We start from the raw sequence: 21,779 nt of genomic DNA, 5'->3' as shown, positions 1-21,779 counted from the left end.
GGTTTGCACTTTGAGAATCAACTTGTGAGAACTGTGACTAATGTTCATGTGTGTGGGGAAAACAGTGTATAAAGTGGAGGAAGATATGTGAAGAGATCGGGCAACCTGGTAAGTTCATTCATTTCTCTTTTGAAAGTTTTCACTGACCTGGGGAAGCCGCTTTTGTGCGGCTTCCCCAGGTCAGTGGGGAAGCCGCTGACCTGGGGGGGGCTAGTTATTCTGAGAACCCCTGCTGCAATAAATGAGGGACCACTATATATACTTTCTCTGACAATATGACTATTGTTTTCAACCTGTTAACATTTAATACCGTCTTGATAGAACCAACTGATTCTGCAGCAGAGCATCCCCTGTTGCTTCTCCGGGCTCCCAGTCCCTGAGCTCCTGCTGCTGCACCCACAGGTATGTAATTGTAGCATCAGATGTACAGGAAGCACTGATGAACCCAGGTACGGCGAGGACGTCCTTAACGCCGCTGCTCTGCTCTCCACAGTAAATAGAGAAGGGAGACTCTCTCTTCAAACACTAGCTCGACAGCTGCCATCTAGCAAAGATACCGGTCTGGCACAACTTCTTCCCACATTCCTCCTACATTTCCGGTTCACGCACGTCAAAATATGCATTTCTGAGGCGCGATGGAGTTTTCTTGGACACGCGAATGTGCACGCGTCAAATTAGGGGCGTTTGGGGCGTTTTCGCTCGCGTCTATCGTGTTCGGTGTGAACACACCATTAGACTTCACCTCTCTGGGAACATCTCAGATACCCTCAACCATCGGTGCATTGGTGTTTCTCGATGTTCGGGGCTGGGCACTCAGGTATGCACTGACTCACTTCTGGTGGTTGCTTGGCAGAGGCCTGGCACCCATTGATCGGTCGGGCCCCTTCCGGAAATTTGGGTGCCCTCGGGCCTCGGGGTCCGGGGCTCAGACTGCTCTGGCGCCCGGATCTCCTCCGTGCTTGCTTCATCAGATAGTTACATGGGGAAACCTTTTGAATACAAGCATGCTCGTGCTCACAGGCGTGCACAGATACACACTATATCTTCCTTGGCTGCTGTCTCAAAGCATACCGTGCGTTGTCAGGCTTGTGTCCTGCTCAAGAACATTCAATATTTATTATTTACTTTTACTTATCTAGGTTGTTGCTGTAGTCTCCCTACTGTGTTGTTCTCCTTCTGCTTGTTTTTTTTTTCTTCCAGTAGGTGATTCAGTGGACTTTTTAATATCTTTTCTCACTCCCTCTTTCCCTCTGTTTTTCATTAACTTCTCTGGTCTACGTCTTTCCCTTTCCTATCCTCCAGTCAAGTCTGTTCCATTTGTAATAACTATTAGAGTGAATTGTTAAATGTTGTCATTTCTATGCTTGCCAACTCTGATGAAAAGGATTCCACTGTCCTTCCCCCCAGATTCTCAAGGTTCTGGGTGGGGGGCTGTAATGTTTTATTGCAGATACATCCTATCTGGAAGATCTGCTTCTTTTTGATGTAAGCTTTCTGCGTTTATGACCCTTTGGTCAGCAGGAGGTCTCTCTCACACACACACACACACACACACACACACACACACACACACACACACACACACACACACACACACACACACACACACACACACACACACACACACACACACACACACACACACACACACACACACACACACACACACACACACACACTTACCTAGATACAGAAGTTCACACATATACAAACAATGCCTTGTCTTAGAACCAAGTGGGCGTTGCTTTCCTATGACGTGTTTTGTGTGAACTGTCTCTCAATAAAAAGGCAGCAGGAGGAGGTCAGAGTCGGGGTCATTCTCGTGGTGGACACAAACGAGGCCTCCCTTGCGCAAATAATCGAACAACAAGACTGTCTTGTTTTCTTCATGATGAATAAGTCTCTAGAATTAGCGGGGCTTGTGGAAACACAGACCCAACAATGACTTAAAAGTTAAACAAAAAATAAATAAATAAAAAACAATAACAAAGATGAATAAAGTGGACCAATAATGATCTACTTGGAAAAAATACAGTATATCCATTGGGCATTTTTCTTGGCCTTCAGGCATTAATTGCGATTGCTACAGTGCCGAACAGGACAGGCAAAAAAAAAAAAAAAAAAGAAGAAGAAGAAGAAAGAAAAGAAAACCCACAAGTAGAGCTGACAGGGGCAGATGGCGAGCCACACACACCGGCACAATTGTCCCGCCAAGCACAGCAGCAAAGCTCAAACAGAACGACCGAAAAAGAAATGTATCAAGGTGCTGCCTGACTGAGACTGTGGTGGGACATTTAGAGAGCTGTGCATAAATGAATGCTGCAAAACTAAATGAACTGAAGTAATACTGTAAACAAGTGTGGACCAAACTTTCTCCTCAGTGATGTGAGAGAATAAGAAAGTCACACAGCAAATCATCACTCAAACTTATTGGTCCTGAATGACTGGACTCAGTTTCTCACACTTCTTTTTTTTTTACCAAATTATTACAACTTCGCGTGTGTAATATTACAATCATAAGTAGTAGTAGTAGTAGTATCAGTACCATGGATGATCTCGAGCTGCTGCACGTGGTTCAGGTTGTCGAGCGCTGACATCAGAGGGTCGTCTTCCTGTCGTCTCTGCTCACTGTTCTTTCCTTTGTTTTCGTAGGCGAGGACTGTGTCTGACTCGTCCAACAGGAAGGACAGACCAGCTTCAAGCAGGCGCAGCTAAGCACACAGGTCGGTCCGCCAGGCGAGTAAAAAAAAAAAAAAATAAAATAAATAAATAATCAGAATCAGAATCAGAATACTTTATTGATCCCTGGGGGAAATTAATAAATAAATCTCTTCAGTAAAATCTCATTATATATCAATCAGAGCATGCTCAGACACACTAAACACAGACACAGTACCTGGCAAATTCTGCAGGAGCAGAGTTTGGAACGCCACGGTGAAGGCCAGAACACAGCTCCTGATTGGACTCTTTTCTGACCAATTACCTGCAGCTCCTTCAGTCTGCACCTCGGCTCCACTTCCTCATGGCTCCGCTTGCAGCTAGGCTCAATGGCATCATCAACCTGCCAGATTTTGGATTATTGATTAATCAACCCTGATCAGTGAGTGTGATGCAAACTGCTGTGACCCCCTCACCTCTTCTTCTTTGATGGGAATGGTGGGCTCTTTTGCCGTTTCCTCCTTCACCTCCGCTGCTCCACCCGGTACTAAAACAGGAAGTGCATCACACACACAAACATAGACACACAGAAGTGCACAACATGTGTATGACAGTATGTTTGTGCCAGGTTAGTACTGTAAGATAACAGGACGCTTTACCTGCTAGGTGCGAAGCGTAGGTCCAGAGAAACGAGTGTGTTTTCATACAGGACTCGCAGATCATCTCCTGAAGCTCCACGCAGTCTGGAACCACACAGCCCAGGTGCTGCAACAATATACAGGTACAAGAGTCAGGAGATCTTGATGCATTCTCAATCATCCAGGAAAGTAAATCTCCAAAAGTAAATTCTGTTCATCTGGACGTAGCGTTTTGTGGGAGAAACGTTTTGTCACTCATCCAAGTGACTTCTTCAGTCTCAGTTGACTGCAGTTTTCCCCAATCTTATAAACAATATGTAACCCAGTTCCTAAAATCATCTCAAACAAAAAGAGAAGAAAAATTAAAACATTTAATGTTCATTGTTCTGTTCTTACTGTCCCTGTTAATGAAAGTGAAATGAGATCAAAATATTTATTTAAACGTAGAAGGGACGCAGATTATATATGATATGCTCTGGTCAAACAAGGGTTAAGTTTTTTCAGAGGATTGATGAGCTCTGATGAGAGCCTATTGTTTTACTCCACTCCTCGCATGTCACCCAATCGGTGAAGCTCTAGGCAGCTCTTATCCCTCCTTAGTACCAGCTCCCAAGTTTTCAGTCTCTTGCTTCTACAGCCGAACAGAGCAGACGGACTAAAACTTTTGTTATCGGTAAGCTGGAGAAATTAACCTCTAACGAGTTAAAAAAAAATACCATCTAAACTGATATTTTTCACAAATTATGTATTTGCACTTGTTGTCGTCAAGGGCAGAGCGAAACCGGAAGGTTTACTGAGCTGTGGCTTCACATAAACGCTGAGCATCCACTCGACGGCGGTAAGCTAAATGTGGCTAATCAGACACGTGATGTGCGGAGTGTGGGTACAGTTGTTGCATGTCTCTGAAACGCACTGTTGTTATGCTAGTTAGATCATTAACTAAGTCATTAACATGTGAAAAGCTGTAAATGGTTAAAGCAGCTAAAAATAACTTTATGAGAGATAATTGTAAGCAGACTTTATCCTACTTCCTGTTTAAATTTTGATGTCAATCGGTTGTTTTACAATACTCAGTATTGAACACTTGGAGGTAATTTTTAGTGTATTTCCACCTGTACTAGTAGGCCTATGGTACAAGCGGGATTAAGCACGTCTATTTTAGTACTCCTATTTGTGGACTGAGCCCTTGTGTTTACGTGTTATTGAAAGTGATTATTTGCACTTTGTTCAATTTCTGATAAGCATTTGCATATTATTCCATTTCTTAAAAGGGGTAATATACTTATTTATTTGTGATTGGATATATATGTACAGTGAGTTTTTTTGATGGATGTAATTAATGTTTACAATGAAAGTGAATTATATGGTGACTATAATTCCTGAATGTTTAAAACCTTGTAGATAATCTTTAATGTTACTGCAGGTTACAAATAATTGAACCTTGATACTGTGAAATTTTGGATATTGATACTTTGAACTTTGAAATTTGATATTTTAATGTTGTACAACGTGACTGAACTGATGATGATTGAATTGATGATAGCTGATCTGAATAGTTGTTACTGCACTGTGACACTACTTTAGTTTAATTTGTGAAAGTTATCCTTAAAGGGCACGTGACATATATTTGGCCATTGTTTATAGGTCAGGTTTTTATATGGGACGAATCCAAAGACCAGGTCAGCGATTCCAGAACCCAGAGTGTTCCAGTGTTCACTGGATGGCGAGCCAACCCAAGATCCTAGGAGACGATATACATATACACGCACACTCATTTTCACATTGATGGACTACAATCCTCTACTGTAACAAGTAGAGGATTGTAGATTGTAGGATTGTAGGATTGTAGATTTTTGCTACTTCGGGGAAAAATTTTTATACTTGACATTCTGTTAAAACCTGTTGTGATACTGTGTTGTTTACAAATTTATTTTACAAGGCTTAACATCACTAAAGTATTTTTAAAAGCCACACAACTGTGTTTGTCTGGTTTCTCTGTCATTCGTGTACCAGAGCTCTAAGAGTCGTTCTCAGTCTTCTGACACTAGCCCAAATTACTCATTACTTTGGTAATTATCCATTGGTACTTTATGTAACTCCACGTAAGTGCTACAAATACATTTGCATAATGACTGAAACCAGATGAACAGAATCAACTTTTGGAGAAGAGTCAGGAGAGGCACACCAGACAAGTGCAGGAACAGGTAAACTGATGACTCACCCGGCCGTGCAGCCAGTCCTCACACACCACACACTGAATCATCTCATCCTCCACCTGCAGACACAAACAGCTTAAGTAAAGCGAAACCAGCACAGGAGGAGGAGCTAAAACCATCAGGTGAGACATTAACAGGAGTAGTTTAGTTGTTTACAAGAATACCTGCCAGCGCAGGGAACTATTCCGAGAAGCAGGTTTAGCTAACATATCTGAGTTTGTTAATCCCAAGATAAGAGAAACTCTGATTTTTTTGTTCCAGACAAAGCATCGACGTTAACTCTGAGTCAGTTACCGTGATAACAGTGAACTAAACCCACTCGCTAGCAGGTTTTCTTCAACAAACTCTGAGTTCCAACTCCTCCCTTCTTGCTGCACCTAAACCAGCTGACTGACACTGAGTCATTTCCTTACAGATAGTAAAAGCTGTCAAAGTGCAAAAAGAAATTAACTTACGTTAACTTCACGTTTTTCGTTCATGTTCTTGCAAAATCTGTAACCACATTTGTGTACTAAAGATGAACATTAACAGATTTATTATCAGCTCAGAATAAAATCTATAGCAGCGGTCCCCAACCCCCGGGCCTCGGACCGGTACCGGTCCGTGAGTCGTTTGGTACCGGGCCGCGAGAGTTGAGGCCCAGGTGTGAAATGTATAGTTTTCAGGGTTTTTAATCGGCTTTCAGCATTATTTTGTTATCGTTTTTATCGTTTACTCGGTTTTCCTGGGTCTTTTCACGTGTGTTATGAATAAACCTCCTTTTTTTCGGTACCGGTACTAGTTTTATTTTGTTGTATTTATCCGCGACACCTTAAAGGCCGGTCCATGAAAACATTGTCGGGAATAAACCGGTCCGTGGCAGCACAAAAAAGGTTGGGGACTGCTGATCTATAGCCTCCAACTTGACTTTGTGGATAGTGATGCTGTCAGAATCCCAGTTCCTTTGCTATGTAAATATTTATGGTATGTTATAGGGGTGGGTTTTTATTAAAATCGATTCTGGCTTGGATAACGTAAAATTGATTCATTAAAATCCTGAATCGATTTTTTTAATATTAATTTATTTTGCCCGAAATGCCAGAATCCCAGGTGAAAGATCACAAAATTTCAACAACCACCAAACAGCTAAGACAGTAAAATGAGAGCAGGTACACGGCTTCTGCACAAAGACGTAAACACACAGCGTGGACCCGCGGATCAGAATCAGTGAGATGTCGCCTTTCTCACCTGATGGTCGGGGCTGAAAGCCGACAGCTCGCTGATTCTGATCCGCGGGTCCGCGCTGTGTGTTTATGCCCTTTTTGCGCTGATCATATGGCTCTTAGTTTTATCTCTCTCCAAACAATATTGACCGAACCAGCAGCAAAAGAAGATCCAAACTACGCTTCACATAAACATCGTCATGAATTCCCTCTGACTTCTGCTGACTTTTCAGGATAAAAATCACACTTCATGCACAGCTCTCTCTCTCTCTCTCTCTCCTGCATTATTCGCTTGCTTGTTACGCACAAGTCTACCGTTGTTTACAGCGCTGTCGGCAGACGTTTTTTTTCCCCCTTTTACTTACTTCTGAAAAGTAAACCTAATTTCTGCCGTTCAATATTGAACAAATTTAAACTTTTTAAAATTAAGCAAAATGCAAAACGCTTAGCCGTGTCTCTAATAAAACCGCTGTAACTTCAGAGGTAATGTTCATGTGTTGATTAATGGTTTTCTTTCGTTTGTGATGTACTGCAGATTATTTTTATAAAATCCCAGGCCAGGAAAATCACCTTCATGTTTTTCTGTGTTTTATCTTCAGCTACTTTGACACAAAGGCCTCTGCTGTGATGCTCACACCTTTGATAAAGTCTTGCGTGTGTCAGCTTCCTTTTAATAGATACAAAAATATGTAAATGTACTGATCTGAATTATAATATTTCTGACTGTCAAAATTTCCCAGATTCGAATCGAATTAAATCGAATCGTGGACCGAATCGATTCGGGACCTTGTGAATCGGAATTGAATCGATTCTAGAAATCAGTGACGATACCCAGCCCTAGTATGTTACACACTGATCAATGACCAATTGTTTGTCTTATTATAATCAATCATACTGATGGAAAAAATGTGTCACATTTGGATCTTGCAGATAACTTCACTCAAATATTCATGTTGAGGCTGAAATGATTTTAAGACTGAAACTGAACCAAATGTGTTTTAAGTAACATTTAAAATGTAGACTGCAGAGAGTCTGATTGTAATCTGATTACGCTTTACGTTGAAATGTGTTCACTGATTGCGGTTCAGTCATTTAATATCAGACAGCATTAGTGAGGATGTGTTGTCTTTTAAATCAGGCTGAGCGGGTCAACCCAGGCACACATCAACCGGATCACATTTTAGATTCAGTCCCAGACTGGCTCCGGTCATTTCCCAGCTCATCCCACCTGGATTCATCCTATTTTGCATTTATGAGCCATATTCATCATCATCATTTATTTATTTATATAGCACTTTAAAAACACACCTGGTAGACCAAAGTGCTGTACAATACTAATATGCACATAGTAATAAAATCAGACATAGCAATAAAGTTTAAAAAAACAATTAAAAAATAAATAAATAAATAAAAAAAAATAAAAAATAAAAATAAAATAAAAATGTCAGTTACCCACAGAGTTAAAAGCCAGGGAATAAAAATAGGTTGCTGAAAACTACCCTGAAATATCCAAAATACGTAAAAGTTAAAAGATTTCTAATATGTTTGCCTTTAAGATGAAAATGTGTCATCTATCAGTAAAGACTGATATGAGATCAATGTTCGGCTTTAATGTTCCACAAAAAAAAAAAAAACTCTTCAAATTACAATTGCTTACACAGCAATTGTAATTTGAAGAGTTTTTTTTTTGTTTTTTTTTTTAAGTATGTTTATTGAGATTTTTTGATATAAGAGGGGAAAAAAAGACACAAAAGACACACACACAAAAAAACAAAAACAAAAAAAACCAACAACAAACAGCACAACAGCAAGGGCAAAAAACACACAAATAAGGCAAAAGATTACGCTGCAACGACAAAAACTGCCTGTCAATATATACGTCTTTGAGAGTAACAATAGCTTTCTGTGTCCAGACCTCAAAAGAGGCATCTAAACATGAGGGTGGAAATATATACAATATATTGGAGTATGGGTCGAAGTGTCTGGTAGAGCACAACCTTTTTTGATCCGACTAAAGATTTTAACGCAGTTCGAAACTATAAAATTATTGACCTTGGTTCACGGATTAGAGGACGAAAAAAGAAGTGCAGGGAGGAAACCATTCTCAACCCCACCACTCTCTATGACCACCCAGGGGGGGTATCGGCAGACATGACCTTTTTGTACCCTTCCTGTCTAGCAAGAGTTCTAGCATTTGCAGCCCAATAATAAAACTGAAACAGTGGCAGACCAAATCCACCCTTAAGTTTAGACTTACATAGATAAACTTTTGATATCCTGTCAGTTTTAAAGCTCCAAACAAATGGTAATACTACTGAGTCGATCACTTTAAAAAATTGCTTATTCAAAAAAACAGGTAAGTTTAAAAATAAATATAGAAATTTAAGAAGGGAAACCATTTTGATTACATTAATGCGACCTACCATGGAAATAGGAAGAGCCCTCCATTTCTCAATGTCCCGTTTCAATTTTTCAACTTGTTCAAGATAATTCAACTTAAAGATCAATTTAGGATCCTTAGGCAAAATAACACCCAAGTATTTCAATCTGTCTGTAATTTTAAAAGGCAAAATTTAAAAAAAAAAAAAAAATCAACATCCAAGTTTGCAGTTAAGGCCACAAACTCACTCTTCTGCCAATTAATTGTATAACCCAGACCTTCCCAAAGTGTGGGGCCCGCCCCCACTGTTTTAGCTGTTTGGTGGTTGTCGAAATTTTGTGAGGTTTCACCTGAGATTCTGGCATTTCGGGCAAAATAAATTTATATTTAAAAATCGATTCAGGATTTTAATGAATCGATATCACGTTATCCAAGCCAGAATCGATTTTAATCGATTACCAAAACCCGACTCCCATGCGAGTCGGACGCACCTGAGCGGCACCCGCAATCACGCCTCGCCGCCTTAAAGTCTGTGCTCTCTTTGCTGTTGTGTTGTCGGGCTGTGAGCTGAAAAGCTACAGCCGGCTGTATGTGTACAGCAACCGTGTGTGAAAAGTGGTCAATAAAGAGATGCTGAAAAGCATGTTCATGGAAACATCGTCGGGTCTGCCGTGATATGTTTACAATGGAACTTCTGCTCCTGAACCTCTGCGCACAGTGAAGTCACTTTCAGCTTTACGCAGGACTGTAAGCCGTCATCTGTGAGGCGTGAGCGGTGTTTGCTTTTAACATGGTTCGTGGTGGAGCTGCTGACATAATGTGGATCCAAAAATCCATAATTGGCCTATCTGGGGCTGAAAGTCTCAGTAAATGCACGGCGTTTCGGCGGGTACACCAGCTTCCGCGAGTGTGACGCTTATTTTGAGTGACGAAATTTTAGTGAAAATTTTCATATCCAAATTCAACAAAGCAATAGGTCAATAAGAGGAACATTCTGTTTCATCCTTTCCTTCTTTCAATAACAACGAAATATTAGCTTTATATAGCGTACGGGGAAATGCTTGAGTATGGAAAGAATGCTTAAACATTCTCAATAAAAGCGGGGCCACCTTTTCAGAGTATTTCTTATACAATTCAATGCCAAACCTATCTGGGCCTGGGGACTTTCCATGGGGGAATGACTTAATAGCTTTCGAAACTTCTTCAATAGTAATATCTGGGTTTAAAGCCTCTCGAGCAGCGTCATTCATTTTCGGGAGATCCAGCTTCCCTAACCAATCAGAAATATTGCCCCAAGATTTCGACATAATCTTCATAATATTCTCTATATTGCTCATTAATAGCTTTAGGGCTGATTAAAATTTCGCCTGATCTTGACTTAATTTTGTGTATAGCCCTACTGGCCTGTAGGCCTCTCAGCTGCCGAGAAAGAAGCTTATGGGGCTTATCTCCAAACTCTAAATGCTTCTGTCTGATCCTAAATAGCTGATCTGTTACTTGACTAGATAAAATTGTGTTATACTCAAACTTCCTTTTAATGATGTCTTGAAACAAAGAGGGACAAGAGGAGGCCTTGTGGTCCTGTTCTAACTGTGTTAATTCAGTTTCTATTTCTAACAGGCATTTCCGGCGTTCTTTTTTTAATGAAGATTCAAAAGAAATAATTTCTCCTCGCATTACCATTTTAAAGGATTCCCATAAAATCGAATCAGAAACGTCTTGTTTATCATTAGTTTCCAAGAATTCTGATATTTTAGTTGTCATAAATTGGCAAAAGGATGTCTCAGACAGGACTGACGGGTAAAAACGCCAGTTACCCTGTTGTTTCGTACCACAGAAGTCCAGGACTAAAGAGGTTGGAGATCAAGATGTTGTGATAAGTTGAGCATACAACGTTAGACATCAATTTAGAATCAAGCAAAAAAAAAATAAATCTATTCTGGAGTACGATTTGTGCACTTGTGAAAAATAAGAGTAATCTCTACCAGTAGGATTACACAGTCTCCAAACATCAACTAGGTTAGTAGAACTCAACATATTATTCAGAACAGTCGAAGCGTTAAACAACTGGGAGGTTTGAGTAGATCTATCCAAGTGTTTATCAAGTACACAATTAAAATTGCCTCCTAAAATTACATGAGTATCAGCGAGACTAGGTAATAAATAAAATATTTGTTGAAAGAAAGCTGGGCTATCAAAATTAGGACCATATAAATTCAATAAAGTAACATGGGTTGCATGAATATGGCCCATCACCAGAACAAATCGACCATTCTGATCACTAACCGTGGACTCATGTCTAAATGGGACTGTTCTTCGGATCAATATAGCCACTTGGGCTAATCAGATTTTTCAGTTGACATTCTCCAGAATGCCGACTGAAAAATCTGATTAGCCCAGGAGCACCTGAACCTCTCTTTAGTCAGTTTCATTTGCGTTTGAAGAATTTTTAAAGCATTTTTATCTAATAATGGCAGAAATAATGTAACTCTTTATTAGCATTACTATTATTGTTGGAATTACTGAAATAATGAAATGGGCATAAACAGACTTGAGGGCAGATCCACTCTGTAGTCTATTGTCATGGGTAACTAATCTCACAGGTACATCAGTGATCTGTCACATTACAGTTTAATTATTTGATTTAAAACCAGATGTAAAGTTAGGATTCACGCTCATCTAATAAAACCTCAAGTTGTTAAGGTCAAATTAATGAACAAGAACATTATAATAAAATTATATATTTTATAACCAACTTTGTTCCACTGATATGATGAGAGTTGCCCAAACTGATTAAAATGACCCTTTTTTCCCCATCCCGTTTTTATAAATAAATATGAGTCAGCACTGACACATGTTCAAATTCCTTTGTCTGCTGGACTGAAATAGCAGCTCTGCTCTCTATTTATCCTTTACCATAGTGAATCATTTGAGGGATTCATTGATGATGGCTGTTTCTACTCACACACATGCGTAACTCAAGAGTCGGCATAGCCAGTTGTTAATGGACTCTGATCAAGTTCTGAAAATGAAACTCAGAATGTATTTTTAAACTCAGAGTTTGCCGAACCTGCTTCCTGGAACAGGCCCAGATCAGTAAAGTACTGATTTGTTTTACTGTCTGAGGATGGGTTAAGGTTTTGTGAAGGACATCATCAGGGTGAAGTTTATCACCAGACATTATTCTCTCATTCTCCACCGAGGCACTTCCTTCTTCTTTATGTCATTAACAGTCTTTATTTCTAAATTTCTAAAGGCCTTTAAAACCGACTGCGCTGAGAAAAAAAAAATGACAAAAATAATTTTTTGGATTTGAATTTCTCATGTGACACATGTACACACTTAAGGTGTTGCGTTTTTTGGAAAAGTTTTCCCTTTAAAAGAATGGACTATGAAAGAAATGAAGTGGACATGAAGCATGGTTTATCTGAATTTCAGGAGCAGACAGCAACACTTCTAGTTTGATCCAGCTATAATAGCAGTGGTTTCCAAATAGTCTGATTGGTCAGAACCATTTATTTACATAAAAAAAAGAGGGTAAAAAAAAAAAAAAGTACGAGTCCAAACAATATTTTCAACAAGCAAAATATTCACATGGATTTGCGTTTGGTGTGCAAAAGCCTTAGGTCACTGAAACGTGCTCATACTGGGTTATAGATCTGTGTATAAGGGTCAGTAGTGGTCTGATTTCTCAGGTGAGAGAGGTTACCTGATCCTCTGGGTCCGGGTACGGTCGGCCGCAGGTGCAGTAAACTCCAAAGAAATTCTGACTGTATTTATTCAGACTGTTTACCTCATCTTTGTCCTGGAAAACACACACACACACACACACACACACACACACACACACACACACACACACACACACACACACACACACACACCCAACCAAGTGATCAGCATCAGTTATCATGGTGATCTGTCAGGTAAACACAAATGTCTGTGCTCTGAGGTACCTCCTGCTAGTGACTCAGGTCAACGAGGACTCACCGGATGGAGTTTACACTGCAGCTCCGAGAACTTCCCGTTTCCACAGTCACAGCGGAAGTTCCTGCACCAGAATAAGAGACAGTTGTATTGACCACCTCACCGTGTGAACTGATAACTGCAGAAACTGACCAGTAGTTTCTGGTCAGTCACTAACTTATCAATAAAAGCATTGATCACCTCTTAGTGTACAGTTCAAAGAGGTCATGACCTTCGTGACATTTGTAGGAGCACGCCAAACAGATGCCGGCCGCCTCGCTGCCCTTTGGCGTGCAGGTGTTACAGGCATACAGAGCCTGCCGCTTCACATAGCCCTGAGAGAGAGAGAGATGTCTGGTCACATGGTCACCTGAGGTCTGCACTACAAGGAAGGATTTATTCCAGTCCAGGTAACTTCAGAGATAACCCTGAATCTTCTGTACTATAAAGATGGTTCACTTATTCTTAAGTTGAACCAACTTTTACTTTTTTCTTTTTTTTTAAATTTACGTATTTACAGATGCTAATTTACAGATTAGAGATTAACAGCTATGACATCACCACTTACTGACCGATTGGATCTCTGGAAAATAGCATCACTATTGCTAGAAGATTCCTAAGCTTTTTATATATTATGTAACGTCCATCCATCCATCTTCATCCGCTTTGTCCGGGGCCGGGTCGCGGGGGCAGCAGCCTAAGCAAAGAGGCCCAGACCTCCCTCTCCCCAGCCACCTCCTCCAGCTTATCCGGGGGAATACCAAGGCGTTCCCAGGCCAGCCGAGAGATATAATCTCTCCAGCGTGTCCTGGGTCTGCCCCGGGGCCTCCTCCCGGTGGGACATGCCTGGAACACCTCACCCAGGAGGCGCCCAGGGGGCATCCTTGTCAGATGCCCGAACCACCTCAGCTGGCTCCTTTCGATGTGGAGCAGCAGCTGCTCTACTCTGAGCCCCTCCCGGATGGCCGAACTTCTCACCCTATCTCTAAGGGAGAGGCCAGCCACCCTTCGGAGGAAGCTCATTTCTGCCGCTTGTATCCGCGATCTCGTTCTTTCGGTCACTACCCACAGCTCGTGGCCATAGATGAGGGTAGGGACGTAGACCGACCGGTAAATTGAGAGCTTCGCTTTTACACTCAGCTCCCTCTTCACCACGACGGACCGGTGCAGCGTCCGCATTACTGCAGCTGCAGCCCGAATCCGTCTGTCGATCTCCGGCTCCCTTCTCCCATCACTCGCGAACAAGACCCCGAGATACTTGAACTCCTCCACTTGTGGCAGGAACTCATCCCCGACCCAGAGTGGGCACTCCACCCTTTTCCGGCTGAGAACCATGGCCTCAGATTTGGAGGTGCTGATCCTCATTCCCGCTGCTTCACACTCGGCTGCGAACCGTTCCAGTGCGAGCTGGAGGCCTTCACCCGATGAGGCCAACAGAACCACATCATCCGCAAAAATCAGAGATGAGATTCTGAGGCCACCAAAGCGAAAGCCCTCCGCCACTTGGCTGCGCCTAGAAATCCTGTCCATAAAAATTATGAACAGAACCGGAGACAAAGGGCAGCCCTGGCGAAGCCCATCACCCACCGGGAACGAGTCCGACTTATTGCCGGCAATGCGAACCAAGCTCTTGCAACGGTTGTATAGGGATCGAATGGCCCGTAGCAATGGGCCAGACACCCCATATTCCCGCAACACCTCCCACAGGACACCCCGAGGGACACGGTTGAATGCCTTCTCCAAGTCCACAAAACACATGTAGACTGGTTGGGCAAACTCCCATGCACCCTCAAGTATCCTGGAGAGGATAAAGAGCTGGTCCAGTGTTCCGCGACCAGGACGAAAACCGCATTGTTCCTCCTGTATCCGAGGTTCGACTAACGGACGAACTCTCCTTTCCAGCACCCTGGCATAGACTTTCCCAGGGAGGCTGAGGAGTATGATCCCCCTGTAGTTGGAACACACCCTCCGGTCCCCTTTCTTAAAGATGGGGACCACCACCCCGGTCTGCCAGTCCACAGGTACTGCCCCTGATCTCCACGCAACATTGCAGAGGCGTGTCAACCAGGACAGCCCTACAACATCCAGAGCCTTCAGGAACTCGGGGCGGACCTCATCAACACCAGGGGCTCTGCCACCAAGGAGTTGTTTAACTGCCTCAGTGACCTCGCCCCCGGAAATTGGCGGGTCATTCCCCTCATCCCCAGACTCTGCTTCCTCCTCGGAAGACGTGTCAGTGGGATTAAGGAGGTCCTCGAAGTATTCCTTCCACCGCCTGACAATTTTCTCAGTCGACGTCAGCAGCGCTCCGCCAGCACTATACACAGTGCAGGTAGAGCAACGCTTTCCCCTCCTGAGACGTCTGACGGTTTGCCAGAATCTCTTCGAGGCAGTCCGAAAGTCTTTTTCCATGGCCTCTCCGAACTCCTCCCACACCCGAGTTTTTGCTTCAGCCACTGCCCGAGCCGCATTCCGCTTGGCCTGTTGATACCTGTCGGCTGCCTCCGGACGTATTATGTAACGTCTTTGTGTTTTTCTAATGAGCATCAGTAAATAGATAATAAATAATAGATGGAACTCTATTTTTTATTTTAATTTTCTCTGTTAGCAGCAAACAATTTTCGAACAGTTTCATTGTTCATTAATTAATTTATATCTGATCCTAAAACAGAACACCTACACTGTACCTGCTGACTTCAAATCAGATCTGTACCTGCTGACTTCAAATCAGATCTGTACACAGGCTATGTTTGAATTCTATTTAACCTTTACCCTCTTCAAAAGTTGATTCTGTTCATCTGGACGCTACGTCCAGATGAACAGAATCAACTTTTGGAGATTTACTTACCTGGATGATTGAGAATGCATCAAACCTTTACCCTCAAACCCATAATCAGCAGTAGATGATAGACTGACCCTATCATCGATCATTTTTACAAGAGAGATTTATTTATTTATTTGCCCAAGAGTAAGTGTGACAAAGTGGGTGAGAAGACCATTTGTCTATATTCTTAGTCAACATTATTGTTTTGATTTAACCATATTTCATATATAGTCTGCAATAGGCAAGCATCTACTATCCCGGGTTTGTTTATGTTTTGCACTTTTACAGATTATATAATATAACATCTTGGTTTAAATCAATTCCTACAAGTTTGTTAAGTTAACATGTTCTTTATTTCAACTGTTAATTTGTATTGTTTAGAACTTACCTTACCTACCTGTCTTCCAGAAACAAAAGGAGGAAATGTAGTTTTAATTCCTCCTTTATACCTTCTGGGTTCATCTGAGGCCACAGGAAGAGACCAAGTGCAGACGGGGAAGAACTTTTATAATTTAATAAAGTTGATTTTAGAGGGTTTATGAAGAAATAGATTTATTGTTGTAATATGTATTGATTACACCACTGAGTTCATGTTGCCAGTAAAGAGGAGTAGTAGAGGTTTGAATATAATCATGTTGATCTTATCTACCTACTGAATGGAATAGTCCAGAGGACAAATTGTTTGGTTATGTGGAGTATTTAAGCAGAAGAACTCAGGTGTTTCAAAAGAAAGGTTCAGGTCAGTGTAGCTGTGTGCAGTTTGACCTTAATTTCCATTGATTTAAGTTCAGTTATGTTTATTTGAACTGAGTTAATTATAGAGTTGAGTTTCTTATTTGTTTCTTTGTAAATATTGTTTGGGTCACAAAATGGTGAATAAATCACTTGCTACACTGGACAGCATCATCTCCTGCACTTCTTTGACCGCTTAAGTCGAGTCCTCCCACAGTAAGTTTGCTAATAATATTGGTTGAAGCTAAGAGAAGCAGTTAACTGAAAAATAATAGCTGTTTTTAACAGCACCCTCTTCCAGCTGCGCCAAAATGCAACAATTCATTTACTGAAACTCATAACAGAAAGAAAGAAAGGCAAGTAGCCTATGTTCAGAAAAAAGCCCCAAACACTTTATTTACATAAAAAAACAAACAAACAAAAAAAAAAAACCAGTGATGGGGAGGGAAACAAGGAGAAACTATAACCATGTTTACAGGTTATTTAATAGTCGAGGCGTCGTTTGAAGCTTGGCAATATCCTGAAAGACGCAGGAATAAGTAGTAGGATTTAAGAGTGTAATAACGGACAGAAGATGGCAGCAGTCCATCTACAAGGATGCCAGCTGCCATTAAACGCCAAAGAAGAAGAAGAAGCAGCAGTCTTCGGTATCGTATGTCCAAATTCCGGTATTTGTGTCCAAATTCAGGGGCCACATCCTTCGGAGGTAGCACTTATAGAGGCTGACAGACCACGTGACTTTCGCGCATTGCATGCCGGGAACTCGTGGCAAAACAATCCAAGTACCGCATCAAATGCAAGCATTTGCAGCACCGCGAAACGTTCATTCTCCGGTTCCAATACATTCTTGCTTTTTCTTTGGCCCCCAAAAAGGTATGTACAAAACGAAGGAGAACAATGCCGGTCCGTACAAAGACAGACTTGATGAAAAGTCAAAAAAAGATACGAGGAAAAAAATCAAAGGAGTGAAAGGGTTAGACCCTTATGAGCACACAGAGTGGACAAAAGACGTTAGCGTGCTGCCCAACTTTCACCATGCTCAGATTTATAATTATACAGTTCTTGGAGTGAGTGCATACACTCATGAAGTTTTTAGTAACTTCAGGTCACTGCAACAAGCCCAGGTACAGTTTACCGAAGGATGGGTACAGGACCTTGAAATGCACCGTGTAGAACGAAAGACCATCGTACATATCATAAGTTTACCAGTCTCACAAATCGTCTTCATAAATACACATTTGTTAACAGTTTATTAATAGGACCTTTGAGCCCAACGGTAATTAATTAGTAGTGGAAATAATTTCTGGTATACGTTACGGAAATGTAGCAGTGACAATAATATTGTATACTGTAATGCAGTGACTAGTTGATTATCAAAATAATCATTTGTGGCAGCCCTACTGTGAATGATTATATTGCACCACCCAGCAAAAAGTCTCCGCAAATATATCACCTATTGGACTGAAGATTGTCGGCTGGAAAATTTTTACATATGCCCAACCTTAGTGGAGATAGGTTTATCAGTCTGTGGGGATGTTTTGCCAGACGTTTTACTCACCTGAGGATAGGAGCAGTGGTCAGAGTCACTTCCTGCCAGCACAGCTGAAGCTTCTTCCTCTAGCTCCTCATCTTCCTCCAGAACATCAACCAGAGACACCGTCTGTTCCTCACACATCCTCCTCTGCTCAGGTACACAAATAGGTCACCATGGTGAGGGGCAGAGCAGTAAGAATTACTGGCTAGACACAGATCAATATACAGTCAGTAATATATCCACAAACACAACTAGCTGAAAGTCAGTGAATGCTGCTTGGTTTGCAGTCCTGAATGTCACGGCACAAGCAGGATTCACTGCACTGTTAATGTTAGCTATGTTATATTGCTGCCTCTGTACGTAGTCAGCGAAGTGCGCGTACTACGAAGCGTACGGTGTTCCAGATCTACTGGCGTTTAGATCAACTGGCGTTGGTCGAACAGATGTGTGGCAGTCTTGCGTTTCAGGAGCTGCTACCGACAAACCAGCAAAAAAAAACGCCAAATGTGTCACCTGTGACACTTGTGAGGTTATCTCAAACACACTCCGTCAGTCTTGATGCTGTTGAACAACAAAATGTTTAAAAATGTGGCGAGTTTACCTGGTGATATCCTCACGCGCGACGCGATCGCAAAAACAGCAAACAAGTAACACCACGCCGATGTTGTTCACAGGACAGCAAGAGTAAACGATCGGGAGACTCTTGTCGTCATTATCGTTCTCCTGGCACGGTTTATTTCTCCGAATTCAGCGTTTTTGCTTCATAACTACAGCGTGCAGTTTACTTTGTGCACTAACATGGAGTCGAGTCAACCAGCGCCACCTCTGGCCAAGTGCCACAGCCTACAGCCAGATCAACTGGTGACACACATCTGCAGCACGTTTGAATTCGTGTCATGCACATTTGTACCTTTCAATTGTGTCTGTTTGTGCGTCATGCAAATAAACCTTTGAAATTAATGAAATGATATCATGTATTTATTATCAGCCTACATTTGTACAAAATGCCAAATGACATACACATAGTCATAAGAATCACCATCCTGATATCAATACTTTGGCCCATAAGAAAAATGTGGTGAACAAATATATGACACACTAACATTTCACCAGTGTTGTAACATCACATGTCGTTAGCATAGTCTGCCTGTGTCTTCCCTCTGCAAACGAACATGTAAGAGTTGGTTGTGATATACAGTCTGCATAAGTGTGGTCAATCTAATAAACATTTGTAAGGAGATGGCAGTTACTGTGAATGTACAGCAGGTGATTAGTAATAAACAGTCAGACAATGACTCTGACAATCTCATTCAGTCTTGCAGAATGAATGCACCTTCTGTGGAAAGTGGTACCACACAGTGTGTGTGGACTTCCCCTGTGCAGAAGGCGACTACAAATGTTGTGGGTGCTAAATAAACAGAAAAAAATGATCCCTGTTGTCTTTGCTTACTGATTGTTTTCAGTGTTGACAATCCACATTGCTGGCATTGCATCTTTCAACATGTTTGTTGGTAGATTTGGATGTACCAGGGGTTAGTGCAGCCACTCAGCCTCTACTCAATGTGATCATAGCAGCAGGTGCAGATGTGTCACAAGTTAATCTAGTAGTAGGCTATGGCAGTAGTGGACTGAGCTCCATTTGAAACTGCTCCAGCTGCTGCGTGATAGTGGATCTGCTACAAATTGAAGATCATAAGCAAGTTTTGGAAATTAACCCTTGTATTATGTTGAAGAACAAACAATTGACATTGATTTTATTGCGGGTCATTTAAATCTGTACTGTGTAAATCCACTCAGAATTATCCAAAAACTGCAATAAAACAATAGCAACTTTATTTCCCATCAGATAAACATGTAGAACACAGACATACAACATAACTATTTTAGGAACAATTTGGTTTTTCGTTCTTACAAACACGTATTTTGAACTTGCCCAACGTTCTCAGTTTTTCAATGCTCAACATTTTCGATTTTGTCCACATGATGGACAGAATGTAACTGTGTGCTTTCTGCAGATGTACTTCTTGCATTTCTCACAAAAAGTGCTTGTTTTAAAACAGGAATCTTCCCAACTAAGATTTAAAACAAAAGATTTCTACGTCTCCTCCAGTCTCACAAACAGATGACAAACCAAGCGACACACCTGAGTCACTGACTTTATATATAACTACCAACTCTCCAGCCATGTTGATGAATTGCGTATATTGGCTGGAAATATTAATTTCCAGGGAAAGGACACAGGCAGACGATGCTTACATGATGTGATGTGACAACACTAATGAAATATTGATGTGTCATATTTGTCCAAGGTGTATTTCATTGTTATGGGAAAAGAGAATATCAAAATCATGATGACCAATTGGAGTGGTGATTTCTATGACTTTGTGTATATAATTTGGAATTTTGTACAAATGTAGGCTAATAAGGAATATATGATATCATTTCATTCATTTCAAAGGTTTATTTGCATGACGCACAAACAGACACAATTGAAAGGTACAAATGTGTTGTGCAAGAAACGAAATCAAACGTGGTGCAGATGTGTGTCACAGGTTGATCTGGCTGTAGGCTGTGGCACTTGGCCAGAGGTGGCGCTGGTTGACTCGACTCCATGTTAGTGCACAAAGTAAACTGCTCGCTTTAGTTGTGAAGCAAAAACGCTGAAACCGGAGAAATAAAACGTGCGAGGGGAACGATAACGACGACAAGAGTCTCCCGATCGTTTACTCTTGCTGTCCTGTGAACAACATCGGCGTGGTATTAATTGTTTGCCGTTTTCGCGATCGTGTCGCGAATGAGGATATCACCAGATAAACTCGCCACATTTTTAAACATTTTGTTGTTCAACAGCATCAAGACTGACGGAGTGTGTTTGAGATAACCTCACAAGTGTCACAGGTGACACATTTGGCGTTTTTTTGCTGGTTTGTCGGTAGCAGCTCCTGAAACGCAAGACTGCCACACATCTGTTCGACCAACGCCAGTTGATCTAAACGCCAGTAGATCTGGAACACCGGCGACAATCAATAAGCATGTTAACGGTTAGCGCCAGTTAGCACCAGCCCGCATCCTCGGTAAATACGAACGGGCAGCGTGCTTAATGCTAAGGCTGCTCGCTCTGAGAACAAAAACACTCACCGATCTAGGGTCAGATTGCTCCGCTTGACTGTGAACTAGTCGATGAAGCACCAAGAATAAATAATCAAGTCCGATGTTCTGATGTGTGTCATCGAGCTGCTAGCTACCATTAACCAATGACAACTTCCGGTTCACTTCTTCAGATCGTATTTGGCGGGACGGTGAGGCGAGACGTCACCGGAACAAAAACACAAATAAAATTAGTAAACAGGTCAAGCTCCACTGTACGGAAGCGTATGCTGCCACCCAGGCAAAAGAAAAATACAAGTGTATCACGTTATAACGTGAAAGGTTTATTGTTCTAACAAGATACTTTTCCTGTTTGTACAATATACTATCATGTTTGTACAATATACTTTTCACGTTTGAACAACATAATATCACGTTATTACAATATACATAATTATCACGTTCGTAAAATATAGGATCACGTTCGTACAATATAAATATTATATACTGAGTCTGAATATTAATAAAGTTTATAATAATTA

General features: G+C 41.5%; 1 protein-coding gene and 1 long non-coding RNA gene across 8 annotated transcripts in view; one reads left to right on the top strand and one right to left on the bottom strand.

The window, feature by feature from the left end:
• ubr7 (ubiquitin protein ligase E3 component n-recognin 7) overlaps window positions 1-21,779 on the bottom strand; it is a 31,506-nt gene that overhangs the window by 9,356 nt on the left and 371 nt on the right. The window contains exons 2-11 of one of the 7 annotated variants that reach the window (XM_080289521.1): window positions 21,289-21,425; window positions 18,175-18,297; window positions 13,262-13,395; window positions 13,085-13,145; window positions 12,804-12,899; window positions 5,518-5,571; window positions 3,318-3,423; window positions 3,135-3,205; window positions 2,897-3,061; window positions 2,546-2,711 (exon numbers count right to left, since the gene is read on the bottom strand). In XM_080289521.1, the coding sequence (XP_080145647.1) occupies window positions 2,546-2,711; window positions 2,897-3,061; window positions 3,135-3,205; window positions 3,318-3,423; window positions 5,518-5,571; window positions 12,804-12,899; window positions 13,085-13,145; window positions 13,262-13,395; window positions 18,175-18,291 (970 nt within the window). In that variant the 5' untranslated portion in view covers window positions 18,292-18,297; window positions 21,289-21,425. Of the gene's footprint in view, window positions 1-2,545; window positions 2,712-2,896; window positions 3,062-3,134; window positions 3,206-3,317; window positions 3,424-5,517; window positions 5,572-12,803; window positions 12,900-13,084; window positions 13,146-13,261; window positions 13,396-18,174; window positions 18,356-21,288; window positions 21,426-21,779 lie in introns of those variants that run through there. The other 6 variants (XM_026142539.2, XM_026142537.2, XM_080289523.1 and 3 more) reach the window with 6 other exon arrangements.
• Window positions 4,066-5,267, top strand: LOC113006523 (uncharacterized). Its single transcript, XR_003269765.2, has 2 exons — window positions 4,066-4,134; window positions 4,941-5,267. It is a non-coding gene; the product is annotated as an uncharacterized LOC113006523 (long non-coding RNA).

This window comes from Astatotilapia calliptera, chromosome 15, assembly GCF_964374335.1.
Source record: "Astatotilapia calliptera chromosome 15, fAstCal68.1, whole genome shotgun sequence".
In the NCBI taxonomy this organism is placed as follows: domain Eukaryota; kingdom Metazoa; phylum Chordata; class Actinopteri; order Cichliformes; family Cichlidae; genus Astatotilapia; species Astatotilapia calliptera.
The sequence above is the reverse complement of the archived record's forward strand: the minus strand, read 5'-3'. Positions and strand labels throughout refer to the sequence as shown.